We start from the raw sequence: 18,749 nt of genomic DNA, 5'->3' as shown, positions 1-18,749 counted from the left end.
ATGCAGAAAAGTGCTAGTGCCCCAGCTCTTTCCATGACATGGCTTAGGTTCAGTGTTTTTGTTTTTAAATTGTGACATAACTCATACCATGAAATCAACTTTTTAACGATGTAAATGAAAGACCTTCGCCACATTTACATACTGTAAGCACTGTGTAAAGAGCTTGTGAGATCACCATCATGAACTCCAGGGCATTTTCCTTATCTAAGTAAGAATCCCTGTACCTTTCAGAAATCAGCCCCCTCCCACCCTCCTTCCACCTAACTCCTGTCTGCAGCCATGCCTATTCTGCATGCCTTGTAGGGAGGAGCCCACTCCTGTGGCCTTGGTGCCTAGCATCTTTCACTAGTATGTTTTTAGGGTACCTGCATGCTGGAGACTGTGCAGGACTTCTTTCTTGTATGTGGCTGAGCAACCTCCCTCAGCTGGTGAACCAGGGATTATCTCAATTATGGGGTGATAGAAGTAACAGGTGGCTGGGCTGATACTCTATATGGGAACTATCATTTCAGCCCAAGCTAAAGCTAAGCAAGCTAGGAAATGTCTCCCAAGAAGTTAATTCATTAAAGGAAAATACATGTTCAGGGGCCAGAACAGCTCAGGTGGCAGAAAGAACCAGGGTCAGTGACTACTGAGGCCCTATGTGAAGGATGCTGTCCCTCATGTCACGCTGGACCCAATGGATTCACCACCCTGAGAGATACACTAGGTTATCAACTTTCCCCCTTCCCTTGGATACAGGTCAGATTGACAGGCATAGCTGTAGCACTTCACCTGACCCTCCTGAGTTGCCTTGTGACAGCCACACTCTCTGGCAGTTCTGTCCCCTACTGGCCTGCAGGGATGCAAGAATCCTCCCCTACAGTCTGCCCTCAGAAGCCCAATTCTGGAAAATGTCTGATCTGGGAACCCTGCTGGCCCAGGAGGCCACACCCTTTGATAACAGCCCCTCAGTGATTCTATGAGAAAGGCGCTCTCTCCCCAGTCCCTAAGGTTGCAGAGGCAGAGGTTATCACTTCTTTCAGACGACACATGTTCTCACTACAAGACAGCAATTGGGGAACCCCACAGGCCTGCCTCACATCCAGCCCAGCCCCACTGTTCCCCTTTCCACTGAGCGAAATGGGAAGGTCAAGAATGCTCCCTGGAAAAATGGCTTCAGCAGAACTTATTCTCGTCCCTGGAGCCTAGGAGCAGGTCTGATTTTATTTTCTAGTCTTAGGGCATTGAATCAACAACCACAGTCAGAGGACAACTTCTGAGATGTTTTCCATAGACATATTCCTTTTCAAGGACCTTCCAAGCATGGGGGCATTTCCTTGAACATAATAAAAGGGGATCAGTGAGAAGAGACCTCTCAGACTGTGCAGGTTCACAGAAGCAGCTGGGCTAGCACAGCCTGGGCCTGCATGAAATGGGCACTGCATGGGGTGGGCAGACACCTCAATATTTCTTAGTCTGTTTAGCCAGCTTATTATTTTATCCAAGGAAATGTCAGCAGCCTATTCTGGGTGTCATTTCTCACAGCAGGTCATTTGTTACTCTTCAATGTAATGAAGTAATGGCATTTAACTCCAAGAATCCCTCTGCCGATTTGTCTTCTAAACGCCAAGAGAATCAGACTTGCCCTCACTGTAAGAATAAGATAAATACCCTGGACCCCATGGCAGCCACACACACTGTAGATAGGCAAGGATGGAGACACGGGCACTTTGGAAGATCCAGGCTGTGGGTACAGATTCAGAACCCAGTGCAGACTGCCAAGACCACCCAGAGAGGTCATCCCCAAAGAGAACAGGATGCTGGACCATCCCAGGAGACATGGCCTGGACAGCACCATAGGCAAGACCAGCTGCCCCGACTCCCCTTCCATCTACTGGGAGCTGATGTGCTGACCCAGTGACTGCAAGAACCAGGCAGAGGATCAACACAGGGGTGGGGTGTTCTCTCGGTCAAGAGCATCTAGCTCCAGAAGACACACTCTCCAAGAGTGTGCTGCCAGAACGAAGGAAGACAAAAGGTCAAGCTGAAGTGAACTGGAGGGGGGCCACCAGGGAAGTCCCACAGATGGGGGCTGAGCGGACTGACGGCGGGACGTCCACAACTAGGGAGCTTGCACTGAGGCGGAAGGGTTTAGTTCTCCAAGCAGCATCCATATCAGTGGGAAAAGATGTGTCAGCCAAGACGACAGATAAGAAAAGACAATGTCGACATTGAGGAATCCCAAGTAACCCCAGGGCTCTAAGGAGGAAACGCACTCCAGAAGGGAAAGCTATCAACACAAGGTGAAGAGGACAGGGCAGGAGAGCTGACCTGGACAGCCACCAGCTGGAGGGCAGGGCTAGATGAAAATGTACTGGCTAGATGTTGGCCCTCAAGGCCAAGGCTGCCCTTAGGGCTCAGTGACCGCTGCTTTCCCCTGAGTCATGCACACACTCTGCACCACAAGCTGTCTAGAAGCAGGTAGCTGTGGCGGAAAGGTGGGTGATACACAGTGTACCCCTGGACTGGAGGGAGGTCATACAAAACCTTAGCCCAGGACTGAACCCAGGGACTCACGATAGGGCCGAGCACTTTAGGGACTCTCCGAGGTGTCTTTTGAACTAACAAATGACCAGCAGTTCTTCATCTGAAATTTGACAGGAGTCTAGTTCTTGCTCTTCCATCTAATTATAAACCAGAAGGAAACAAGCATATGTGGCTTTGCTCTGGAATGCACAACCCTTCTCTTCCCCACAATCCCAGCACCTTACCTCCAACTCAGGACCCAGACCCTGAGCCCTGTACCGTGGGAACAAAGAACCCCCAAACAGTTGGAAGGTTAATAGGGCACCAAGTTACCTCAGGGAACCTGGAGGACGCAGAGAAGTGTCTCCTGCAGCCAGGACAAAATCTCTGCAGTTCCAAGAGGACCCCAAGGGAACACTAAGTCACAGAACGAAGCACAGACATTACATTCAAGGCAATCTGACTCCTTAGATCATATAAAGGCTTTGGGGATGAGTTAAATGAGCTGCTTTGAAAATACTTGCTATGTTACCAGATACAAAGTCAAGCTGAAAATAACTTCATGTTGTCAACAACTCCATTAACACTGCGGGCATCACCAGGAGGCCCAGGGCTCACAGGGCACACGGGGAGCTGGGCCACTCTTCCTCCTCTGCAGAAGGCCCAGAGTAGAACGGAAGGCAGTCTCATAAGGAATCAGCGAGCTGATACTGTTGGAGCCGTCACAGCTCACCTTTCCCAGCTGCCAAGGGCAGCATGACTGGGGTGTGTGCAGGGCACCTGTGGCCAGAATGATTAGGGCCAGTGCTATAAAGCGGGGACAGCACTGGAGGAAAGCCCTAACCATCCCCAAATCTGCATGGATGTGTGGGTAGACAGCTGCAGGGAGGGGAGCTAGGTGGGAAGTGGTGGGTGGTGAGGAGGTGGACAGATAGAAGGAACAGTATAAGACACTTGGACAGGAGGCAAGCACACGGGTATTTCAATGTTGCTTTGCATATCTAAAAGCTATGTTAGAGAAACCAAGAACAGAATTTTCCGTCCATCTTCCCACACCCAGAAACAAAGGGGAGCAGGGGGTAAGACAGGCTCAAAGTGGAGAACAGTCCAGTGATGAAGGCTGCCTGCCTAGGATGGCAGACCAGGAAGTACCAACATCTATCTGTCCCCTGCTAGCCACCAAGTCTTCACTCTGAGTTTGTGCTAGAGCCTGTTTGCATACACTCAACCCACTTAGTGAGTGAGTACCTATGCACAGACCAGGGGCCTCCAGAGAAGTGACGTGCTCAGGACAGGGATGAGGAAGGGTCAGGGCCTGATGGGAATCCTGAGAGCTCCCTCCACATTTCACCTGCCTCTCTGATACACTGTGGCGTCTGCCTGGACCTTGAGTGGAGGAGATCCTAGAACAGCTAACTAAACCGGCTTATACAACTACAGCTTAAAATATAGGACTTAGTGAATAGAAACTGTCAGTAAAACATTCAGCACATGGGCTGTCACTCAGGCAAAGAACTAATGTCATGACATCACCCCCAAGTTAGGGTCTCCTGGGTGAGTAGGCCTCCCTTCCTTCATGGGCTTCTACCTGAGCACTGGAACTTTACCTTGTAATATGAAGCAGCGACTGGAGCCAGGATCTCTCTCATATCAATTTGAGTAACAGAGGATGACTGGGAAAGGGGGAAATGACTCCAGTTTATATGTCTCCCCTCCTGTCAAAGGATCCTTCAACACTGGTACAGCTGCCTGGTGTGCCAGGCTGTAGGTAAAGAGCCAGCACCTGGCAGAGAGCAAGCTTCTGGAGGCAGGAAGGAGGGAGAGGCTGTTGTCATGACGACACTAATCACCTATGCTGCACAAACCCTGCAATAAACCTCTTCACATAATTAGGAGCTTAACTGGTAATCAAAAATATTCTGTTCTTTATAAGCAAGCCGGAATTGCTCTATGGATCTAATCTTCACATTTCCCAACTTGGGAGTTTTAAATTTGAAACCCTGACACTTGGGTGATGGAGATTTTACCACTTAATTACGTAGATTGGGGTTCTGTGGTGATGAAAGGGTTCTGCTTTGGTAAGAGTAGCACCACAACTCCAGACTATAAATTCACAAAACTCTGGTTCAGCAATAACAACTAACACAGTGATCAAATTGGTTTTACAGTGAGAATGTTTAATTCTAATATAAATAATGTTCAATTCAAGGTTACAGAGTAAACCACAGCCACAGTTTCCTACTCTACTCCACAGCTGAAAACTTCGGCCACCACCTGTGGGGCCAGAGCGCAAGGCTACGGTTGGAGGGTGGGGCGTGAACAGACAAGAACCACAAGACAAGGGTGAGATGGGTGAGCCAGCCCATATCCACAACCAACTGTTCAACTGGAAGAGTCCCATGAAATGAAACTCAGCACCCCCTTCCCAAGACAGCACAACTCTGTTCCCATCTCCTCCCCTGTGCCCTGCAGAGCCCAGATCAACCTCACAAAATGTACAAGCAGGAAACCAAGACTCAGAAAGAGAGTGGGTCTCTGATGCAGAATGCTGCAGAGGATGTAAGCAAAAGCACACAGAGAAAGGCACCTCCTAGGCCTGTGATGCCATTTTTGTTCTTTAAAAAGAAAATAAATAGCACTTCTTTTAATCTGCCTGGACTCTCGGCTTTACACCACCACCAGGAGTAGGCATTTTTGTTCCTAGGAAAACTATTTGCTGCAGAAGTAACTGGTTCTATTGTAGGTTTAAAGCACTAGCAAGACACTGGGATAGGAAGAGAGAGGGTAAGACAAGAGCATCCCTAATGTCTAAAAGAAGAGGGGCGCACTGCTCCTCCATGGCCCTCTAAACTCAGTGTTTACTGGCTGCTCATTGTAGGGATGTCTGCCAATAAAGAGCCTGGAAGGAGAAAGCAAGTGAGAGAGACAGAAGTGTGGGAGGGTTTATCCGGTGTGGATGCCTCCCCCATTAAGCTCATGGTGGTAGGGAAGGTGATGTTTAGGTGGGTGGGGGGTGAGACTTGTAGAACCCAGACACTAGGCTCTGAGCTGACGAGTCTATAGATTCCTATCATCAGAGAGACATGGAAAATTGGGAGCCAGCCCAACTTATGGGGCAATTCCCACTGCAGCACAGACGAGCACGGCCCACTACAGTCAGCAGTTGTGAAAGAGACAGGTCAATTGCACAGTCACAATCCTCCCCACAGATTATGCCACAAACACTCTCTCCCATCCATGCTTTTCCCTTCCTGCCACTGACCCTCAACACAGAAGAGCACCTCAAGGTCTACGTCCTCAGCACCTACAACAGTACCTAGCACTGAGCGGAAGCTCATTCAATGCATGCCGAGGGAATAAACAGACTTCCTTCAAAGAGCTTGTGCTCTAGGAGAAATCGATAATTACAAGCATAACGAGAAAAACTATTCCTTGAAGAATGAGAACTAAGTGCCAGCCCAGTTTCTCAGCTACAGAAACATCCAGGCTATTACTGAACTGAAGGCAGTGTATCAAAACTCTAAGTTGAGTATGCCAACGACAGCACCAACAATACGCCAGGAAAAAGGAACTGACTCAAATTGAGGGAAGCAAGCATTCTTCCCAGCATGCCTCTTAACTCGCCCTAGCCACCTCCTGAGGAAGACTCAGTTCTCTCAGGAGATGGAGCACAATTTTGCTATTTTGAAACTCTCAAAAAGCTGCAATCGTTAAAAAGCTGAGTTTGCCTTTGAAAATTATAGGTGGGGTTTCTCAGGAAAGCAAGGTGCTCCTATGTCCCTGGGGGATCCTAACTGTCCCAGTGGAGGAGGCTTTCAACCCCAGCCCTGCTCTCCCTGCCGCACACCAGAGGACAGCAGAAAATCCATGGACCTCATGGGTGCATGTGTGCAGCTGAGAGCAGGCTCAGCACTCCAGCACCTCACAGGATGCCTGCTTGAACGTAGTATTAGGAGATTTGGGTCCCTGGTTATTCCTTAATGAGGAAAGGTGTCTAGGACTTCCAGCTAAGACCTTCTTTCTAGCGCTGTATTCCAATTAGGAGATTGCGCAAGACACCCACCTCTCAGCAGTGGGAACCTATAGAGAATGAACTTTCTAAGAATACAAACTGGTCATAAATCAGTCTATTAACTGACTTATCTCTTTATCTAATTAACTCCAAAATAACCTACAATAGATAATCAGGTCTTCATATCAACCAGCAAAACAGCTCTGGTTCAGATAGTGAATAAAGGCAGCAGAGGGAACTAAGGCCCCAAAGAGGGTGGGCAACCCTGAGTCCTTGGTCAGTCAGCTGTGCAGCTTACCACACACCCTCGGGTGCAGGTCAGGATGGCAGCTGGAAAGATTGAGCTGCTGTATCATGTAAAACTCGTGAGTGGTTGTAAGAGGGAAAGTCCAACAAATTTATTACGGGCCAAAGGCTCATAACGATAATCTACAAAGAGTTATTTCTCAGTAAGAACTACATGGCAGTAAGCCACCTGAGAATAAAGAAAACACCCTGAAACAGCTGTAAGAAAGAAGCCAGCTAAAACCATGAAGCAAAACCAACTGATCCATGAGATGCACCGCTCACCCTCACTGGGAGGTTCACTGCAGTTAAAATGGTGCCTGCCCAATCCAAGGAATGAGAAGCCGACTTTGGGAACCACAGGAAACAGCTCCAAGCATAGTCCTAAGCCCTAAGAAGAGCAAGAAGAGTGTGTCGGGGAGGGTTGACAAAATCCACTGAGGTCTCTGGGAGAATCTCAGAGCAGAGGTAGACAGGAGGGTTCAGAGAACCGCCCACCAGGGTGGGGAGAGGAAGACAGCAGGAGCTACAGCAGCTGTTCTCACCACGTCCACAGGGAATGCATGTGAGTGCAGGGAATGCATGCTCGTACTCAGCTCCTTTCTCTACTCCTCTGCAGTTCAGGATGCCCTGCCCAGAGAATGTGCCAGCCTCAAGGGGCAGCTCTTCTTGCCTCAATTAGCGTAATCAAGATAATCCCTCACAGGCACTCACAGAGGCCATCCCCCAGGTGATCCCAGATTCTGTCCAGTTGAGAATTAACACCGGCCCTCCTAGCACTGGCATGCAAGAGTCTGCAGGGCAGGAGGCTCAAGTTCTTGGTGAGGTAAAGTGACTAGGCACTTTCTGAAAACTCAGCCATAGAAGAGATTTGAGTAACTCAAAACACTACATACAAGGGGAAATTAGCCAAAAGTCTATCATCTAAACTACAACCATTGCAGAAGCTGCTGTACAATCTTCAGGGAGCTGATCTCAGTTGCTCAGCCATATCCTTTCTTTGGGAGGTAGACATCAGTTCACATATCTTACTATTTTTTTTTCAAGTTCTATGTGAACGTATGGGTGTCTGCATGTATGTATGCACTGAATGAGAGCTTGATGTCCTTAAAGGCCAGAGAGGGTGCTGGATCCCCTGGAACTGGAGCTATAAATGGTTGTGAGCTGCCATGTGGTTGTTCTGTAATAACAGCAAATGCTTTAAACCACAGAACTCTCTCTCTGGCCCTACCTCCCACTATTATAAGGAATGTTCCACAAGGCATCTTTTCTGTACAAGGATGTGAAGCACAGTGAGAAGGATTTCCGAAAACAACCACCCCCACTGCAGGTGCCAGGTGGAAGACAAAGCTGAGCAAGGACATGCAGAGGCTCCCAACGCAGACTGGCTAGAGCATGCTCAGATTTACAGGCAGCCGGCAGGGCGTGAGAATGGCTAGCCTGAAGACTGCTCCTCGCCCCTGACACCATCCCTTCATCCCTTTACACTGGTAGGTGAAATAGCAGCATTAAAAAGGTGGAAGCCACATTTTTGTGTTTTCCACTGCGGGAGGTTCTCCCTGGCCAGTTCTGACACACGCACCTGGTCTGAGACAATGTTCTCCTTTCACACCACACTGGCCCAGCTCAGTGCCTCAGAGGGCTCAGAAGCGCTGTATCAACACACAAGTGTGATACTGTCCCACCAGCATCTTCCCCAAAGTAATCTGTCCCGCTACACAATCACAATACTACCTGACAACCTCCATAGTCACCTCTGTCACTTAGATGAACACTAGTGGCCATGCATGGTGGTTCACAACTGAAATCCCAGTACTTGAGGCTGAGGCAGAAGAGTTTGAGGCCATCCTGGGCTACATAGTAAATTCTAGTTTGGCTTAGGCTACATGGCAAGACATTATTTAAAAGAGGAGGAGGAGAAGAAGGAAGATGAAGGAGGGAAGAATCAATGGTATTTACCCTACTTACCAACTCTAAGTACACACACTGAGTCCTTAGCGTGTGGCCTTCCAAGGCCTACTGACGCATGTCAGAACTTGGTATCTCAATTTCCTGGGGTGAGCAAAAGGCCACTGAGAAAGGAACTGTGAAAAAATGTGGTCTTTATTAACCAAATTACCTAGAGAAGATTTCTTCTTCCTCATCACATTTATGTTGAAATCACAAAATGCAGAATTTGAGACGTGGGCCTGGAAAACCTCAAACCACGCAGAAATTAGGACACATTACTGAGACAGGAGCCTAGCTGCTGGGGCCTCTGTGCTTGTTCTAAGTGAGTATCAGCTCTAAGGATGAGTCAATCAATGTCATGTGACAGATACATAAACCTGACTATAGAGGCAGATAGACACATCTTGTCACCTAAGCTGCTGCGAAAATCCACAATGAATCTAGGGTACAATTTTAAGAGAACTTGGAAAGATCCTTGACATTCATTTATCATGTTCCATGACATTTCCAGCTGGTTTTTAAAACCTAGATTGTCATAAATTAGTATAAGAAATATCTGTGTTTATTCAAAAGCAGTTAAGAAATTAGGGTCAGCCGAGCGGTGGTGGCACACGCCTTTAATTCCAGCACTCGGGAGGCAGAGGCAGGTGGATCTCAGTGAGTTTGAGGCCAGCCTGGGCTACAGAGAGAGTTGTAGGACAGCCAGGACTGTTACACAGAGAAACCCTGTCCCAAAAAAACAAAAGAAAAAAGAAAGACGTAAACTGGGGCCAACACTAAAGCTACCTAAGATGAAAGGTGAACTATCAGAATGAAGGCAAGTTATCTAGAAACCCCACAGCCTCAGGTGACCCCAAACTCCAAATCTAAGGGGTTCCTGGACTGAGACTTCAGAGTAGCATGCCAATAGTCAAAATCTTTAACTCCAGGGCACTCTTGGTCTTTGGGTTTTCGGTGAGGGATGTTCTATTTGTAACATCTGTGGAAAGATTACAAACTCTAAGCACTGACATCTAAACTCTGGCCCCAGAATTTTGGACAGGTAATGCTCAGCTTGCATCTGTATTTTCCAGGATAGTTTTATGAAAGGTTCTTTGTGACAGGAAGCCTGGCCAAAGGCTTTCGTTTCTCATCTCTAAGAAAATATGTTCTCTTAAAAGTTGACTGGGAATCCTTTTGTTCTGTGCTATGCTCAGGTGGTGTTGACAAGGTGGAGGGCCTGGGCCTGTCCACTTTAGGTCAATTTGAGGGTCTTTGAGTCAAGCATCAAAAGGATGCAAAAGGATAAAGCAATTTCTAAATTGGATCTGACACCGTGACTCACGCTAAGGTTTGACAGCAATACACAGCATGTCGGCACCAGGATTCAAACAGACTCAGAGGCTCCTCTGCTGGAGGCAGGAAAAGAAACTTCCTTAAATTGGAAGAACAGCTTGGACTTGTGGCCTTTCCCTGATTCATCATTAGTAGGCAATCCTCTGTGTGATTCTCCATCCCCCAGGAGCCAGAGCCAAACAAGCCTGTGTCTTTGACACAATCCCCCACAACAAGAAATCAGAACCATGTTTTGGGCAGAAGTCAACAGCAGCCTGCTGATGAAAATGGAGGCAGTTTTCAGGGATACTGGGAAAGGAAGGCTGAGAAGGCCAAACAAAACAGGTCAGATCAAAGGGCTAAGGAGCCACAGAGCATCCAAAGGAAACAGAGACAACAAGCTAATGGGACCAGTGCCTTCCAGAAAAGCACTCCAGGCTGACACTCAAAGCGACAGTGAATACAAACTATGACAAAGAAAATAACCCCACTACCAAGAGGGAACTGTTGTGCCGGACTGCTAGGAAAGGGTACTAGACTCTTTCCTCGTGCCTCGGCTGCTGTGAGCCAAGGACTGTCAGTGAAGCAGCTGGATAGACGATCCCTACAGCAGCACCAGCCGCTCCAAACACACGAGGAACACCTCAGAGAAGCTGCACAGCAACTGCAGCTGCTTGCTGCTGAAGCACAGCCAACGTTCCCGCAGCAGCTTACCCTGTACTCCCCGTCAGGTAGGGAGTCAACGTCTTCTCTACATGCACACATGCTGTTCAGGAGCTAGAGCACACTGTTAGTTGCTAGTCGTTTATATCTCCTACTTCGTTACATCAATACTTACTTCTCAAGCAAGTTTTGAGCCACATGTTTTCCCCACCAACCAAAGAAGTTATTTGTAAGGAAAACCAGCATTGGCATGAAAGCCAGGGCAAAGAGAGCCAGCAGCAAGGCTTCCAGATGTAAATTTTAGGTAAGCCAAAATTAATAAACCACTTCAATAATAAATCAAAAAATCATAATTGGTATTTTAATTTTTTATACATAATAGACCACGTAACACTAGACTGAATATTATATTACCACCACATAATTACACCACAACATGCTATACAGCCCATCCTCAACACTGTTATTAGACTCATAAAATATGCTTCCAGAATGAGAAAAAATAGCTGTCAAGAACAGCATCTTATTATTCAACTATTAAACTTTCTTAATCATCAATCAGTTTAATTGCTCCTGACATGGGTTATAAATAACAATTTGTGGTTCAATAAAATACCACCAAGGGTAACCCCTTCACTCCCAAAGCTGCTCAGAATGTCTTCTAAGATATTCAGGGATGATTTTATCTGGGATCCAGCCATTCCCATTTCTCCTACATTTAGCATTTTGAGACGTTTTGCTAATTTATACAAAATCTGTTATGACATGACTGTACAAACTGCACAGCATTATCTCCCATTAGATCCTAACAGGCAGACACCCACTTCACTGTAGCACTCATCGGGCTGAAGGCATTAGTGCTTAACAGTGTTCAGGGCTGGTGACTGTCCACCCTCCAGCTCAGTCATCGGGGTCCTAAGTTCCTGCTTGGCACCCATAGCAGGAACTGCAGCAGATACAGACAACCAAGAGTGGTCCTTTCCAAGGGCCTTAAATCTGAGGGAAAGAAGACGAACAGCCCAAGCCCTGGAACAAAAGGCAGGGCTCCACTTCCCACTACGGCCTCATGCTCCATCAGCCACAACCCAGATTCACCTCCCTCTGCCCCTGCCCCCCACAAAGCTACCCACAGAGGGGTCTCTCCAGATCTACCCAGTGCACCACACAGCCCTTCCTTTCCTCTGTGAGGGTGCACACTGCTAGAATTACAGAAGTGGAATGAAGTGTGGCCCTGCAAGACCTAGGACTGATGCCCAGTGGGGATAAGAACCACACACCCAGACAGGCAACTGGAAGCAGAAGAGATGGAAGCACATTCAGAACAGGCTGGTGCCAGGGAGGAGAGACCCTACTCTGCCTGAAGAAGGGGGCAGGTGCCCGCCCTACTTGAAGGGCAGAGAATACGGAGGCTTCAGGAAGTAGATTTCCAGGTGACTTGAGTCTGGAGCAATGGGAAGGTATTTAGCTTATACTGCACATACCTGACCACCTCAGTTCCCTAAAGGCCTCACATGGCTCCTCACATGGGACTCAGCCTGACCCATAATGTTCTCCACAAGTATTCTCCCAGAGGCCTCTCTAGAGAGCATGGAGTTACTGTCCCCTATCACCCTCCCTCTAGTCACCGGCTTGATACCCTGGAGTCACTACCAGCCTCCAGGCCTTACACCCAAGCCTTCATGTGCACTGCATGCCCTGCCCTCCTTCAGAAGAAGGAAGTCAGGTGGGGACAGGGGGTCAGGCTGAGCGGGTGGCTCTGCAGCTGAGCAAGGAAGCTCAGGAGCCCACAGAGGGGGAAAAAGGGACAGAATACCAGGGTGCCTGCTGTGGCCACAGCTCTTGGTCTGGGGCAGGGAATTTGAGCCCTCTGACCTGCATATCCCTTAACCAATGCAACAGACAGGACTGGACCAACAGCCAAGAAAAACTACCAAACTGTTCCCACTGCAAGTGTCGCATGTCCCTTCTCTGACCCACAGCGAGCAGCAAGGCAGTCCCACTCTCCTATTCCAGAGGTGAAAACGAACTCAGCGAGGCTCCGGCCTGTGAGAGGCAGCGTGGGACGGAGCTGAGTCCAACAAGAACTCTTGCGTCCCTCGACCTCCAGGCCCACCGGATTCAGCTGGCATGAGCTTGCAGCTCTCCATGCAGAGTACAAACTCAACACTGGAGCTCTCGCAGCTTAGCAGCCTTCTCTACCCGCTTCCTGACTTAGGAACTGTGAGGCAGCACCCGCACCTCCTCAGGATGCTTTCCACTTACCAAAGTCTGACCAAAGTCAACAAATGTGAAGAGTAGTATCAACTGGCTTCTGAGAACTCCCACCAAATTCCAATCTAAACGAGTAAAGTAACGGTGACAGTAGACTTCCAATGAGAAGCCACATGCTAAAAACATCCTTAGATACTGAAAGAAGGAACTGTCGACACACAATTCCACACCTAGTGTTTTAAACGTAGCCACTTTTTTCTGACAAACATGTACTAAGATATAATAAATTAAAGAGTGTTGAGGAGTCCAGGTTAGCCTCAACATGCAGACCAGGCTAACCTGGAACACACTATGTGCACCAGGCTGGCCTCAAACTCAGAGCGCCATTTGCCTCTGCTTCCAAAGTGTTGGGATTAAAGCATGTGCCACCATGTCCAGCAAGAGTTCTTGAAGTCGACAGGTAGACAGACAGACAGACACACACACACACATACACACACACACAATCACACACAGTGATGAGGGAGGCCAGCAGGGCCTGAGAGCCAACTGAAAGGTCTCAATGACCACACTGACAGAATCTGAGTAGTAAATCAAAGAATGTAGTACTAAACTATCACCCAAATTCTCAATTTCTAAATATTCTGCATTCCCTATTAATACAAATGACTTGGGATAGAGGCACACATGTGGGAAACGGGCAGACCTCCCATGCAGAAATCCAAGCACTAATATAAATCCCTTTGGGAAGTAGAGAATAGTACCAATTCCCTTAAATAAAGGCTGGACAATGACTTTTATCCAAAGGACAATATGTGAAGGGAGGCACAATTATACCCTGGAGACAACTGAAAACAATTATCCCAAGCCTGGCATCAAGATCTCCATCATCGGTGCTGAGGCCATGTTGACAGTATGCAGCCTTGATCCAATGTGATAATTGTGCTCATTTCTCTATTACTCCTTTCAGAAGCCCATTACCAAAAAAATTAAATAGATAGATGATAGATAGATAGATAGATAGATAGATAGATAGATAGACAGACAGATAGATAAAACCAAACCCAAATTCAGAACAATGTACCAAGGTTTACCAAGCAGCACGGCCAACTTCACTGTATGGGGACAAGTCCTAGGCTAGGGTGAAAAGGAATAAGTGAGGTCCCCTATGAGGGAGGGTGGGAGTGTGAACAGCATCATAGGACACCTCATGGAGGCAATGTACATGCTGCTTGCTGTGTCCAGGCTAGAGAGCAGGGGCAGAGCATGGTCAAACCAGAACTGGTGTCATTGGTACCCAATGACATGGTATCAGGGAGGCCAGAGGCAGAGATATGGAGCTGGCCCAAATGTAGAAGACGGAAGAGAGACTGCAGGGGCACAGACTCGGGACCTGAGCCTGAGGTGTAAGGACCAAAGACAAGCAAGGGTCTCTGCTATCTCAGCATCCTCAGTGGATGCAGCAATTAAAGAAGAACACAGGCTTATCTCCTGACCTCAGGGTATGTGACCTGTGTCTTCAGGAGCTGCCCAGGAGCCAGTTGATGCAGAAAGGGAAGCTCAGGTGGAGGGTGGACTAGAAAATTAACACAAACACCGGGCCTCACCCCTGTACATTAGCACCCCTAACCAAGTGTGGTGAAGAGGAGGTCCATACGTCCAGAAAAACACAAATGAAGTATGTGGCTTAGCTTCTGAAGTTCACAAACCAGCTGCAAAGCACTTGTGGGTATCTACACACACAGCACACTGGAGAAGAGGATAGAAAAAGAGAACCCAGAGAACCACCACCAGACAGTGGAAGACAGGCAAACAGCAGAACACGGATCAGAGACAACAGTGAAGAAGGAAACCGTAGATGAGGCCAGCAGGACTCACTGACCTGGGGCCAGAAGGGAAAAGCTTTCAAAGACAAAAGGACATTCCACTGAAGAGCACAGTGATTTCAGGGCAAATGGTTACAAGTTACCTCAGAAAGAGCTCACTCACAGAACACACAGGGCCACGTCTGTCCTATAGAGCCATCGCTGCCTTGGCCATGTGGTTCATCTTGTTCTCAGGAACAATGAGTTCCTCTGGCTAACTCCTACCCTTACCACAACTGCTCCAAGATGTGATTCCAGGGAGGCAACGGCAGTGGGTAGAACTATCTGTCCTGTGCCTGTGGCAGAGTGTGCTTTCACCACATAACCATGACTGTGGACAGAATGAAAAGAAAGACATTGCCTGCACAATAAAGCTGTGCATTTGAGCATTCTGCTTCAAGCAGCTCAAACTTCATTGGTTATAAATCATGTTTATGAATTTTGTATGGATCTGAAGGAAAAAAGCCATCCGTCACTGCTGAGATGCTTGTCCACTTCCTGCCTCCCTGTAGCTGGACGGCGGGCACAAGGACTTGTCCCTAATGATGCATTATCACCAAATCAAACTCCAAGGCATGGAAGGCAGTGGCACCCCACCTGGAATGAAAGACAGCCTTGTCAATGCAGACTTCCAATCTGTCCTTCAGCACCACTGGCTGTATATTTTCAATACTTGGTGCCCTAGGCAAAACTGCACAGCCTTCATTACTCTTTGGAAATACATAATACATGAATCATGCAACCAGTTGCAAAGGCCCAAAGTTAGACCATGCAGCCCGGCCTCCAAAGTGTTCTGGTATGGAGACTGTTCTTCCAAAGTGATTCTGTATTTTATTGGCAAACTGGTACATTATTGCTACAATAATGATTTAAATAGAAATACCATCAGAGCTGTAATCACAATGCACGCAACTTTATTTCAAAGACTTCCTGGCACTCTCCCTCTCAGCCATTAACCTCCCTGAGTAGAGAAGCTGCTGGCACTGTCTATCTTGCAGAGGCTGAGTCCAAAGCAGAGACAAAGGCAGGTAGACAGATGAAGGCTGGGAAACTGTGGGTGGCTTTTCTCCACAAACACACACAGGCGCGGGCACACAGGGACACAGATACAGGCTCTCCTGTGTCTCTTCCGGCAATGCCATGCCTGTATCTTACGGGGAACACAAGGTGGAAACTCTTGCGGAGAGTTTCTCTAATGAGGAGCAATGACACCTGTCTGCGGCCCGGAGCAAAGGCAGAGCAGGCAGGGGTGGACTCCACGGCTTCTGTTGCTCCGGTTCCCTGGGGTTTACACACGTGAGCACGTGGAAGGCACAGGATCATAAAAGACCCACCCTCTCCTTCCTTCTCCTTCCCTCCAGCTGCAGGACCCCCACTTATCACTCATCTCTTCTCAGGAAGGTCTGCAACTACATTAAGCCACATGCTGCCATCACCCTTCTCTGTGGGTCCTCAGCCTTCCCTGATGTCACTGTACCCAAACTAGAAATGATGGCCAGCCAGCTTGGAGATAGGCAACTAGATCTGACCCTGGGCAGGAAGAGAAGAGTCGGGAAGCCACAAGCCTCCAGCTGGCTGCCTGGGAGACAGCCCTACACTGCACAGGAGATACAAAGGTCGGGAAGGAGGGTAGCTGGATCAACAGCCCCTGTGTGTCATTCAGTAGAAAAGCATTGCTACAGGGTCGGCACACAGAGCACATCTTAGACTGAGCACCTTTGTCTTCCAAAACCCACACCTCTCTTGGGAACGCTAATCCTCCGTCCTGCGAATGAGGCACAGCCGTGGAACCACTTCCACAGCCCATGTGTGTCTCAGACTCTTCTCTATGTCAACTCTTTCTTCTTAAGAAGTGCAACTTCTTCCTCCTGGGTCAGAGACCACTGAGCCTGCACAAACAGTGTACCAAGCTAAGGAGAGCTGAAGCCACCACTGAAGAGCATAGGATACCAGGTCCCATGATGAGCAGGAAGACAGCGGGCTGTTGCCAGCAAGAGGCAGAAATCCTAGCAGACGCTGTGCTCTACTAGAGAGGGAGCCCTGTCCCATGGAGGCCTAGCCCATGGGACACCCAAGGGATTGGTCTCCCACCCAGAGCTTCAATCATACCCTGAAGTGAGTCTTTACTGGCAAGTACCCGGGAGTTGATGAGGCTCCTGCAGCTGTTTGCTGGCCCTGCTCTGGGGCAGAACTAGCAAGAAGAGAAAAGAGAGAGGGCCACATCTTGTCAGATTAGCAGCTGAAGCAAAATCCTGGACTGGCTGAGCAGAAATGATTGCTTGTTTCTTGTTCACCTAAACTGTTTCATTTGATGGCATGCAGGTTGTTTTGTACTCAGTGTGTTCTGTCAATCTCTCTTGTTCATCGCTAATGCTCCAGCCCTCTGTCCTTGTGGACCTCCAAAGGCATGTTTCCTAGACAACACAGCACAGCTCAGAACACCTCATTTATGCAAGTGTACAAAGGACATCCTTCTCTCATTCACAGCTGGCATTAAAAGACACGTCGTTTATCAGGTGAGAGCAGGATTCTAAAAGCCCTGGAAATTTTCCCCGCATCTCTCTGGAGAAGAAAGACAAACAGGTCCCCCAAGTGAACAACACAATGCAAGGGGGCAGCAGACTCTCCCCAAAGGACAGCCAAGCTGTCAAGCAGATGGACACAGAGGGGGCAGGTGACCTTCCATTTCCTGCACACCACACCAGCCAGGGCCAGAGCTAGCATTCAGAGAAAATCAGGATATGCAACAGACAGACAGACAGATGGACAGGAAATGGTGAAGGGCAGGCAATGGCATGCACAAACTGAAATGTGCTGCAAGTGAGATCACAACAGCAAGGCCAGCCATGCCCCACTGTGCTGCTGCAGGGCTGCACCACTGTGTCCTGTCTGCAGGGTCCTGAGGTTCTTCACTGAATAAAATCTGTGGACAATTCAAAATCAGTTTTATTACAGATGGGAAAGCCCAAGTAGAAAAGTTTATCAAAATAGCAGTATGTCACCAGTGGTGGTGGCTTCACACTGGGAAGGCTGAGGCAGGAGGACTACCAAGAGTTCAAGGCCAGCTTGAACTAAGTAGTAAATTCCAAGTCAGCCCAAGCTACCGTATGAGACACAAAAAAAAAGAAAGAAAAAAATTTAAATTTAAAATTAAAAGGTTCCTAAATGAATCCAATCATTACCAAATATAACTGTTATGTAAAAATAATAAACACATAAAACATACTCAACATTATCAGTCAACAAACAGTACACATGAAAACTATAATTAAATAGCACTTTTTATCTACTAGGATAGCTAAAACAAAGGAACAAAAACTGACAAGAAAATCACGTTACCACCAGGACTGTAAAATGGAACAAGGGTTTGGGTAAAAACAGAACTCTCGTGTGATCAGCCAATTCCACTCCAAGAACTGAAATCACACCCGTGTAAAAAGGGCATGAAGGCTTCCAGCTGCCAAAGCCGGAAGCAGCCCAGTGTCTACCCACTGAGGAACAGCTGAAGAGTTCTCTTCACAGAAGAGAAAACTCCAGCCACAGAAAGGAATGCCGGCACGTGCTGCCCAGGGATGGGTCCAGAAACATGACACACGGAAACAGCCAATCAGAAAAGGTCACACCATGGATGGCAAAATGCATGGAGTGGGCAAATCTACACAGAGAAGTGCTGGGAGATGAGTGGCTGCCAGCAGCTAGGGAGCGGGCAAAGAGGGGCAAGACATCCCTGTGGGAGGTAAAGTAGGACGGTGATAATGGCAGAAGGGTGATGGCTATGTCCTGAAGGAAGAAGGGTGCTTCATCTTCTCAGTCACCATCTCTGGTGTTCCACCTGGCCATCTAGCAACACTTTGTCCTTCACAGCTGAGCATTTAAAGCTTCAGCTAAAAGACCAGTTCTCTCCCTGCCTCAGTTTCGAAATTCTGCTCCTCAGATATGGC

At 48.1% G+C, this 18,749-nt stretch overlaps 1 protein-coding gene across 1 annotated transcript in view; it reads right to left on the bottom strand.

Annotated features, from left to right (window-relative positions):
* Positions 1-18,749, bottom strand: part of Tbc1d22a (TBC1 domain family member 22A) — a 272,127-nt gene that overhangs the window by 141,211 nt on the left and 112,167 nt on the right. Inside the window, exon 7 of the mRNA XM_036207609.1 lies at positions 3,127-3,250. Within this exon, the coding sequence (XP_036063502.1) occupies positions 3,127-3,250 (124 nt within the window). The remainder of the gene's footprint in view (positions 1-3,126; positions 3,251-18,749) is intronic.

Source organism: Onychomys torridus, chromosome 16, assembly GCF_903995425.1.
Source record: "Onychomys torridus chromosome 16, mOncTor1.1, whole genome shotgun sequence".
Classification (NCBI taxonomy): domain Eukaryota; kingdom Metazoa; phylum Chordata; class Mammalia; order Rodentia; family Cricetidae; genus Onychomys; species Onychomys torridus.
This window is presented reverse-complemented; position numbering and strand designations above follow the sequence as displayed.